Here is an 11,519-nt window from a genome sequence, read left to right as displayed (position 1 = left end):
GTGTGTGTGTGTAAGGGACATACTGATCTGTGTGTGTGTGTGTGTGTGTGTGTGTGTGTGTGTGTGTGTGTGTGTGTGTGTGTGTGTGTAAGGGACATACTGCTCTGTGTGTGTGTGTGTGTGTGTGTGTGTGTGTGTGTGTGTGTGTGTGTGTGTGTGTGTGTGTGAGGGACATACTGCTCTGTGTGTGTGTGTGTGTGTGTGTGTGTGTGTGTGTGTGTGTGTGTGTGTGTGTAAGGGACATACTGCTCTGTGTGTGTGTGTGTGTGTGTGTGTGTGTGTGTGTGTGTGTGTCTGTGTGTGTGTGTGTGTGTGTGTGTGTGTGTGTGTGTGTGTGTGTGTGTGTAAGGGACATACTGCTCCACCTTTCCTGTCTTCTCTGTCACATGATAAACTAACAGCTGCTGCTAATGCAGCTAATAGCTTCCCGGTGTTTCAGTTTAACGAGAGACCGTGTTAACTGGCGACCGTCAGCCAAATGCGTCTGCTGTTGTCGTAGTGACGGCAGCTGTTGAAAACGGGAAGAGAATACGTAGCTGTCCGCGTGAATGCCTTTTTGTTAAGTTGTCATTAAAATGTTGAAACATAACGACGTTTACGTTACCTCTGACTTGTCTTGGGAGTCTTGTCTGAGGAAACTTGTCAGTCGCGTTTAAGGAAAACAGGAAGACAGCGTTGCTCTTCCTGTTACAATGTTGATAATCTAATACGTTTTATTGAATAGACCTATTAGTCTTCAGAGCTTGTTTAAGTCTTCGACTTTGAAAAGAGCAAGAGAGCGTCTTCTTGAAGCGTGAAGGCTACCGTAGCTGTAATACGTACTGTGAACTGCGTGGCGCCAGACAGTTGATTGAAATATATGATCTCAACCCTAGACGGGAGAAATTCCCACACACTGGACCTTTAATGAGTTATGAACCTGCTAAACCACCTGTACCATAACACTAACCCTAACCTGTCTCAAATAAGACCCTCATCATTTCGGACATTCAGTTTTTGTAAAATAATTTGTGACACTAAACTGCACGTGAGCCATATTTGCATCCATGTTTGTAATCTAACGTTTTTTTCTTCTAAAATTGCTAGTTTGCTACACTAATGCTAACGCTACCTTGCTGATTTGCACAACAGTCCCCCATTTCTCTGCCTTGAAAGGACTCCATGCATGTCTACAGTCTTAACTAAACTCCATTAGCAGAGAATTTGGTTTGATATCAGTGCATAACACTACTTGCTTTGGAGACATCGATACGTTCTTTACATATACCGTCCTGTATCACACAGGGACGCCGGAGGAAACCCAGACGCTGATCCACTTCAGGGCTGAAAACCAGCAGAAGTTTCTCAAATCAAATTATGCTGCAAAGCAACTGTGGGAGTGAGTCATGCCGTCATGTTGCAGCCATTCATTATTGTATTGGTACTGTATTATTGTAATCATGTGTAATTCATTCCTAATGTACATGTACGTTGTTGTTGGTGATGATACAGGACACTGATGAAAGAAATGGGGCTGGAGGGAAAGGTGACTGGGAGAATCTGGAGCGAAGATACAAGGTATGTGACGTTCCGTTAAAGAAAAAAACCTACATCTTCAATCTCAGTACAAGGCAGTGGATGCATACTGTATGGTTGGAGGCATTATTGTAGTGTGTGTTGTGTGTGTCCTTCCAGGAACTAAGGACTCCCAGAACAGAATTGTAGAATCAGAATCAGAATCAGAATCAGAAAGGGCTTTATTGCCAAGTACGTTGCACATACGAGGAATTTGTCATGGTGTTGTTGGAGCATGTCACACATACAAATATAAGAAGGATAAAAAGATATAAACAATATAAGTATAAACATATACACACAGTACGTATTAATAACGATAAAATAAATTTAAATAAATAGTACAATAAGTTAAACAGTAGTGAAAAGGGACGCTACAGCAGAGTAGGTACAGTGGCATGAGGAGCCAGAGGTGGGGTGTGGAGTGTGTGTTGCGTGTGTCCTTCCAGGAACTAAGGACTCCCAGAACAGGGTCCGGTACGGACGGGGGGGAAGTGACCGCTGCGACCTGGCCATTTTACCAGGACATGCATGAGGCGTTGGCTGCCAGGCCCTCGGTCGACCGTCCTGTGGTGGTGGCATCCTTCTACGAGGATCCCACGCCAATCCTCATGGTATGTATGAATTTCAGAATAGCAAAATGTTAACATGTTCATATATATAGAAACATAATTTCCCCATGACGTGGTCACAAACATTTCTGGATTGTAAATCAAGATTTATCTTGTTCCTTTAGGAGACTGTTGAGCCCTCGTCCCCAGCCAGCAGCCAGCAGCCAGCAGCCAGCAGCCAGCAGCCGTGCAGCCAGCAGTTCACCACTGCCAACTCCCTCACCCAAAAAGAAAAGAAAAGTCAACAATGACATCCTGGATTTCCTCACTGAGGAGTCCAATAAGGAGCAGAGGCGCCACGAGGAGAGCCACAGACAGACAGACAGAGAGGTTCTTGGTCCTCTTTGAAAAGATGGTAGAGAAGCTGTAGTTTTTTGGTTGTCTTTTTTGAGTTTTATACATTTGAGTGCCTGTTATTTTTTAATGTGTGTGACATTAATCGCCCTGTTCTGCTCATCTACCTCATGTATATTTCAATCTTACAATTACAATATTGTTATTAATATATTACCTTTTATTGAACTGCCTTGCACTACATATTTAAATCTTAAATCTCAGACTAACACTGATATTGCACTATTCCTTCCCTCTCGTCAATTGTTACTGTATATTTTTTGTATATTGCTATTGTATCGCTATTCTGTATACAACAGTATACAGAATAATGTCCTGGTTTTTTGTATGTTTACTTTATTGGGCAATAAAGCCAGCTTTTTGTTAACAAAGAAAGTGTTTCTGAACATCAATGACGTTCAACCCCGTGATAACTGAAACAGATATACACACCATGCAGTGTGTACACAAATATTTATTACAAACAGACCTAAGTAGTACACACATAAAACAACCACATTCATATCCACCACCACCAAAATGAACAAAGAACTATGAAATATATACATGCATATAACGCTTGTCATGTTCATGGGGCTTGCACGTTGTCTGAAACTAGGGCAGCCAGTCTGTTTCTTGTGTCATTCCCAGAGCTTTCTTGAATGCCGTGTGTTCACGCCACGGGGAGGTTGGGGGGGGGGGGGGTTATCCATTAAAATGTCTTCATCTGGAACCAGTGTGTCACCATTATCCATACACACATTGTGCAAAAAAGGCACCTGGGGTGCAAACGTGGGCTTCGCCTCCAAAAGCTCTGAAAAGCGTTGCCCTCCATCATGGTCTTCATCATGCAGAACGCCCTTTCAATTATGCTGCGCTCCCTTGACTGGTAGTAATTACATCGCTGCTGTACTTGTCCGTGCACAGGCTCCTTGAATGGGGTGATGAGGTAAATCAGAGTTTCCAAACAGGGAGACCCACCATCCCCCAGAAGGATGTAGCCCGTTGGGGGATACCGTCTCGCGGTACCTTGGGTACCCCACAAAAATGTCCAGAAACCTGCCATTGGAGTCACATATTGCCTGCATGTTGACTGAGTAAAAGCCTTTATAATTCAAATAGTCCAATCTGTGACGCGGTGGTGGTTTTATCCGTATGTGGCTGCCATCGATTGCTCCAACCACATTGTGGAGTGCAGCGGTTCCTGAAATGATGACGAATCCCTGACCAACAGGCAGGTCCACTGTTAGAGGGAAGTAGATTGCTCTTGAATGTCCCATATGTTCTGGGCCACTCTGTGGATGATGCGGTGAACTGTAGCCTTTGGTACATTAAAGACACGGGACACCAGCCGATAAGAGAGTCCACGTGCCAGCCGATAGGTGTATATGAGTACCTCAGGCTCATTACCCCAGCCATGGTCCTGCTCCCTCTGCAAAAAGCCTCTGTAAGCTGTGCATCGAGGAAATCCTGCCTCAGCTCAGTCTCAACATCGAACCACATGCACAGTACGGGCATGTACAGGCACAGTATGTTGTTGGAGCACCAGTCTGGAACAGAGAACCATTTCACACCATTAATGGGCTGAGTTGGAAACATGTTTGCCCCTTCAAACTACTACGATAAGGGCTAGGGGTAAGACAAAGGGGTAGGGGAAGGGGTAAGACATGAGAAATGAGATTCAGCCTTACACACAGACACACACACTCTCTCTCTCTCACACACACACACACACACACACACACACACACACACAGAATGCTGTCGTACACTTCATCACAAATTGAATGCGTCAGCTGGGACCTGGTCTGGATCAACGGAAGAACATTTTCCGGATAAACCTTAAAAATTTGTCAAAAACGTCGACAGGAGCTACAAAAACTTTGAAAAAAATTGTAAAAAATGTCAGAAAACGCTCATTCGAATATACATTTTATATTATAGAGAGAAAAGTTTCAAGTTTTAAAGAGCTACATAGGTACGTTAGTAATAACGGTAATGTTATATGTTGTTTTTGTTTGTATTAATATTCATTAAAACTTAGAAAAGAGATCAAACGTGTGAATATAACATGAAAATATCAGCAAATCTCTACCAATATCCAACAACTAATGCTAATATTATGGATCATATGATTAAACTCAGTGAGATACTTTTAAGAGTTAAGATTTTCCATTCAAAAATGTTGTAATTATTATTATTATATCATAAAATATTATGTTTTTATTTCTCTTTTATTTTTTTTCCTGTTTGTTTATGTTTTGTGTGCGAGAAAAAGAAGAGCGCGCCTCGGGCACGCCCACGCAAGCTATACGTCGTCGGTCGTTTAAAAATCTCGATGAGAGCCAATCAGACGCGTCCAGGTCACCGGAACTGTATTCGTAGCGGAAAAGAAGATGGCTGCAGCGAGGAACGGAAAGAGTGGACTTCTGGAGAAAGTGAGCTTTCAAGTTTTATTGTTTCCAGTCAGCTATGAAGAAAAGTTCAGGTTTTTATTTTTTTACGGATGTCAGGCTGTCGGAGCGGAGAGTTCAGCTCTCTGAGCCGGCTAGCTTCGTTCTCTGCTGCGGCGCCGCTGTTAGCTAGCTAAGCTAACGTTAGCCGGCTAAAGTGCATGTATTTTAAAATATAAAGTAACCCGAATTCATTAAAAGGTGAAGCCTTGTTTGTGTCTGCTGTTCCCGTTGGTCAGTCTGTGTTTAAACTGCAGCCGTTTGTTTAGTTTACTGGTTCCAGCTGTTGCAGACAGCTGACGCTCAATGTGCTGCACCAAACTCCATTCAGAAAACGGACGATTTAAGTTTATTTTAAAATTTAAAGCCACACAGAGGCACTCTAACATACATCTTAGAACATAGCACCAGTTTTAAGCGTTGTTTGAATTATTCGTTCATGGTTTTAAACGTAAAACTGCTGTCCATGTTAGTGCACGACCGTGTGTTTTGAAGATGCAGACAGCTGCTGGTCTGCTGCACCAAACTCCATTCAGAAAACAAGCCATTTAAGTTGAATTAGAATTTAAAACCACACAGGGTCAGTTTAGTATAAGTCTAAGACCACAGGACTAATTTTAAGCATTTGTTGATGTAATCGGCCATGGTGTGCATGAACTCCTCCTGTGTTTTGACCGTTTTTACTTTATGAAAGTAATGAGGGTAAAAGCTGCGGACTCAGATAATGAATAAGTCATTCATGCATAGCGCTGATATAATGCAGTTTTTTTTTTTTTTAAATGTTGGATCCAAAACGTCTGAAATTCGGCACATTTGGCCTTCTTCAAGAATATACCTTTTTATAATTTTAAATAAATAAATAGTAAAATTATATGTGCATATATACGTTTTTGTCTTTTTTTACTTTCGGTATAGTGTGTTGAAACTAATAATTGTTAAAATGTGCTAAATGTGTCTTGTTATTACATCTAACTATATACTAGCCTCTATCATACTGAACTACATTAACATATATTGTTATAAACTAATCTAGTGTTATGACATTAATTACTATAGCTGCACCCCAGACACACACACAGGGAAAAATATACATATATATATATATATATATATATATATACATACACACACACACACACACACACACGCACACACAGGGAAAAATATATATATATATATATATATATATATACACACACACACACACACACACACAGGGACAAATATATATATATACACACACACACACACACACAGACAGGGACAAACGTATATACACACACACACAGAGACACTATTCTATGTGTTGTATACTAATACAGACAATTATAAACTTCATCTTTTAAAAACCAATCCAAAATGAACAGTAACAACAGAGAAAACACGGCAGACTTTGGCAGGAAGTAGTCCTAACAAAGTGAAGTTATGGGTAATAACAGATCAACGTGTTAATGTTTGTGTTTCAGTGGAGAATCGACGAGAAACCGGTGAAAATCGATAAATGGGACGGAGCCGCGGTGAAGAACTCTCTGGACGACGCCGCAAAGAAGGTCAGCTTTTATTCTGAAAACATTATCAAATGTCAGCTTTTATTCTGAAAACATTATCAAATGTCAGCTTTTATTCTGAAAATATTATCAAATGTCAGCTTTTATTCTGAAAATATGATCAAATGTCAGCTTTTATTCTGAAAATATGATCAAATGTCAGCTTTTATTCTGAAAACATTATCAAATGTCAGCTTTTATTCTGAAAATATGATCAAATGTCAGCTTTTATTCTGAAAACATTATCAAATGTCAGCTTTTATTCTGAAAATATGATCAAATGTCAGCTTTTATTCTGAAAACATTATCAAATGTCAGCTTTTATTCTGAAAATATGATCAAATGTCAGCTTTTATTCTGAAAACATTATCAAATGTCAGCTTTTATTCTGAAAATATGATCAAATGTCAGCTTTTATTCTGAAAATATTATCAAATGTCAGCTTTTATTCTGAAAATATTATCAAATGTCAGCGTTTATTTTGTAGAAAAACAAACTGTGTGTGTGTGTCTCTCTGTGTGTGTGTCTCTGTGTGTGTGTCTCTGTGTGTGTGTGTGTGTGTGTGTGTGTGTGTGTGTCTGTTTCTCTGTGTGTGTCTCTGTGTGTGTGTGTGTCTCTGTGTGTATCTGTGTGTGTGTGTGTGTGTGTGTGTGTGTGTCCTTCAGGTGCTGCTGGAGAAGTACGGTTACATGGAGAACTTTGGTCTGGTGGACGGCCGTCTGTTGATCTGTACGGTTTCCTGTCTGTTCGCCATGCTGGCGCTGGTCTGGGACTTCCTGCACCCGTTCCCCGAGTCCAGACCCGTCCTCGCCTGCTGCGTCATCTCATATCCTTCCATGATGTTCAAAAACGCCGGAAATACCAGACTGATCTCATGTATAATGCGCCAATACGCATACTCGCTTTTTAGCGTGTTTATCAACCCCGTTTGGCCTCCATTGACTTACGTTACCTTGCGGTTGCGTGTGAATTGACGCCGTAGCGAGTGGTATGAAAGGGGGAAAATCAGCGTAAGGAGGTTGGTCGGGGGGGAGGACGGTCAAACACAGGACTTTCACCCAGGAGACCGGGGATCCTAAACTCAACCGTCCCGTTCTTCTCGCGTTAACACGGCAAGTGGCGATAACACGGCAAGTGGTGTGTATGTTTCCGTCCGCTGTATACAGCGTAGACATACACGCGGATAGCTCAAAATGCCTACAGATAACACGCCACTTGGCTTAAGGAAGTGGGCGTGTATGTTTACGTGAAGTCATGATGTCATAGAGCGAGGGAAAAAAAGCATCAAAAACATTGAAAAAGCGAAGAAACATATGATTATCATTATTATTTTTCTCTCGTGTAGCTTTCCTTCGTACAGTTTGTTGGACATAAAGCCCTAAAAGTCGGCATAAAAGTTCCTTAGAGCTGTTTTCGTCGTGTGGACGGAGATCGCTTTTGTCTCAAAATGCCGCTTGAAAACGTAGCCAAAGACACAGGGGTAACGTTTAACAAAGAGAGGTTTAAATTAGGGATTTTTTTTGGGGGGTTGGGCTGAATCCTGAATCCCCTGGTTGATATTAAACTTCATGTTATAACTAGGGATGAATCCCCTGGTTGAGATTCTGCTGAATCCTCGTCCCATCCTCAGTCCATGAACACAGTAAACTCATTAATGAAGTAAACAGTGACTGTCCTTCCTTTGCCGTACCTGAAGTTGCTGCATTCTGGCTGCTGTCTGTAGATTCCTTCATCACAACTCGTATTCTTCCAGATGTTTCATACCAGATGTTGTAACAGCGGTGATGTTGTGTATAGTTTAGGGTCCTCGCCACCACCAGACTAATCAGCATTACAGATTGAACATGTAGCTGGACTTGAATGGCCTTCTTCTGACTGAAAGTTCTGCCAAACATCACTTTTTCTGCTCACCAGTTCCATTTCCACTTCCTCACAGCCTACTGCATTGAACGCCCCGCCTACGTAAACACCTTCCCGTAATCAACGGCGCCGTCATTACGGCGACCGGCGTAGCGCGGAGTGCAAGCGTAGGGTTCGATTCGCTGCGAAAAAATTGTAAGGTTCAGCAGAAACCCTAACCCCCGTCAAGAAGCCCAATATTCAGCCGTGCATCCCTGGTTTAAATCGAAATTGAGTCAAATCGTGGCCTCAGAATCATGAGTTGTGTTGTGACGTTGTGTGTTGTGTTGTGACGTTGTGTTGTGTGCGTTCCCTAACCGTGCATCACGTACTTCATCATGATGGGCGTCCTGACGCTGTACACGTCCTACCAGGAGAAGAACATCTTCCTGGTTTCTCTGCAGAAGGATCCCGCTGGCATGGACCCTGACAACACCTGGCAGCTCTCCTCCTCCCTCAAACGGTCTTTACCCAGCATGCACTCTGATCTCACACACTCACTCTCACACAGACGCACACACACACAGAGACACACACACACACACACACACACACACACTTTTCACAGCTTTCACTTTGTTGTCACTTTCTTCTAAGTATTTTGGTATTTTATTTTGCGTCTTCCCAGCATGCACTGTGATTACAGACGTGAACATTTCACTGCACAAACCACGTGTTTGTCCTTTTTTTTTTTTTTCTCTCGATGTTATTGTCACCTTTTGACGTTTATATCTAACCTTTTCTCAACATTTCTTTTTGCTTTTTTCGACGTTTTTGTCTATTTTTTTCCCAGTATATTCACCATCACTTAGAATCTAAGAAAATTAATTCCAAAACAGAAAATGTTAGACTTCATGAGGTATTGAGATAGATATATATATATATATATATACACACACACACACACACACACACACACACACACACACACACACACACACACAGAGAATATTTTAGATACTATATATATATTTTCTGTGTTGACGGTGTGTGTTCTCTCTCTCACAGGTTCGATGACCAGTACACTCTGAGAGTTTCCTTCATTGATGGAAAGTCGAAGAAGTGTCGGGACGCGGAGTTCACGAAGTCCGTGGCGGCGTTCTTCGACGACAGCGGGACGCTGGCCATGGACCAGTTTGAGAAGTGCGTTTCTAAACTGCACGACACGCTGGCCTCGGACAAGAAGACCAAATAACTCGAGAGGATCGGTCACTGTCAGGTCTTTTCTGGTTTCATGTCAGAACATCAGAATCAAACTGCAGAGAGAGAGACTCCATCACAGTTCGGCCGGCTACACGCTGGCTGCGTGGCGTGAGCGTGGCGTTTCTGTTGCGTGTCAGCTGCGTGGCGTTTTCCTATGTCTTTACACACCAGAAACACAGTGTGTAAAGACAGGCTGCAGCTAGCCTTGTCTGTCCACATGTATGTTTCCCCATTGACAAAATGAAATACCACGTTAAACATAAATATATTCTGATCTGATTACAGCAACGACAACGTCGGCAGTATTGACGGAAAAATAGGCTCCAGAATATTTCCTTCTGTATCACAGGTGCAGTATTAGAAAATCTATTTTCTTTTTAAAATGACATTTATGTCAAAACCTCGAGACTTTCAAACATCAACATGTCATTTATAAATATGTATTAGTGTCAAAATGACATATAAACATCTTTTAGTATTCTGTGTTGCCTGGAAACGCTCCAACACGCTGGCGTGTGGCGTGGAAAATAGGCGTCAGTTCTATTTCTAGCACGCACGCGTTTTCAGCGAGACGTGCGCTTCACGCATGCAGTGTGCACGCTCTAACCTGTAACCATGGGAGCCCAAATAAAAACGGACACGCCACGCAGCCGCCACGCTCACGCCACGCTCACGCCACGCTCACGCCACGCAGCCAGTGTGTAACCGGCCTTAAAGTTTAGTTCACACCGAAGCTGCAACTACGCAGTCGCAACCAATCACACACCGCACAACCCCAGCAGATCTGGCGGAGTAACAACCTATTCTCACCGGATTAGTGTCACCTGGTGACCTCAGGTCATTCATAATAATTACGGAGGTTGTCTGTGATCTTAATCCCGTGCCAATCGACGCCGTCTGTAATTTGTCAAGTCAAAATTGTCTCGACGCCTGATTGGTTGGTTGTAACGCCGCTGTGATGGATTCTTTCTCTCTGAAGTCAGTTTTCATCGAAATGAAATGTAACCAATAAACTGGCGTCGTGTCACCTCGAGGTCTTAATTCACCAGAAGATTTGTTAAGAAATCGACTTTTCATCACAATTATTATTTAGAGACTCGCAGGAAAACAGAGGACGAAATTATTAGACTTAATCGTGATGCATTTTTAATTTTTTTCGCTTTTTTTTTAACGGGTTTTTCTTCCAAAAAATAATTAAACATGTTAGTTGTTTAATTATTTATAAAAACGTTTTTTTTTTTTTTTTTTAAATTAAATTTTTTTTTTTTTTTGGCGATTTTTGTAGTTTTTTTTTGTTTGTAGTTTCGGCGTTTTCCGACTTTTCTTTTTTTAATCGTTTTTTTTTTTCGATCTTTTTTTCATCATTCATCACAGACTTATTTCTGCAGAGCGATATATAAATCTTCATCGCGCCAAAACTCGCAGCTAGTAACCATAGCAACGCACAGAGCTGACCGTGAGAGGCCGTAAAACGTCACAAACTGCAGTAAACCCCCCCCCCCCTCCCGACTGAGACGCAGAGTCTGAATGAGCTGTAAACATGTCCAAAGATGATAATAATATAATATAATACCAGAATATCACACACACGGCTGTATCTGACAATACTACATTCAGAAAATAAACTTCACTCTCAAATATCCAAACAGAATGGAGACTGCAGACGACAAATAGCCTTCTGGCACGTTGATAGACGTGTATATTAATATGCGCTCTCCCTGTAATTAATTAATGAATTAATTAATTCATTAATTAATATTCTGTTTACGTGACGTGTATCGAAGCATTTGTCTCGGAAACTAAAGTTGTTGGTACTTTTGTGTCTTTACAAAGACCCGAACGTCAATAAGTCAACAACATTTTTTTTTATTTTTATTTAAAGCAACAAAAAAAAGCTCCAAGAAAATTTACAAAAATTT

General features: G+C 41.6%; 1 protein-coding gene across 1 annotated transcript; it reads left to right on the top strand.

Moving 5' to 3' along the window:
* Nucleotides 1-4,821: 4,821 nt before the first annotated feature.
* Nucleotides 4,822-9,697, top strand: spcs2 (signal peptidase complex subunit 2). The gene is given in 6 exon segments (XM_031310485.2): nt 4,822-4,887; nt 4,889-4,936; nt 6,418-6,501; nt 7,164-7,324; nt 8,726-8,860; nt 9,406-9,697. Coding segments are annotated over 6 exon segments (666 nt in total). The 5' UTR covers nt 4,822-4,836; the 3' UTR covers nt 9,593-9,697.
* Nucleotides 9,698-11,519: the final 1,822 nt, after the last annotated feature.

Source organism: Sander lucioperca, chromosome 5 (genome assembly GCF_008315115.2).
Source record: "Sander lucioperca isolate FBNREF2018 chromosome 5, SLUC_FBN_1.2, whole genome shotgun sequence".
NCBI lineage: Eukaryota > Metazoa > Chordata > Actinopteri > Perciformes > Percidae > Sander > Sander lucioperca.
Note: the sequence above shows the minus strand (reverse complement) of the source record. Positions and strands in the feature narration are given on the sequence as shown.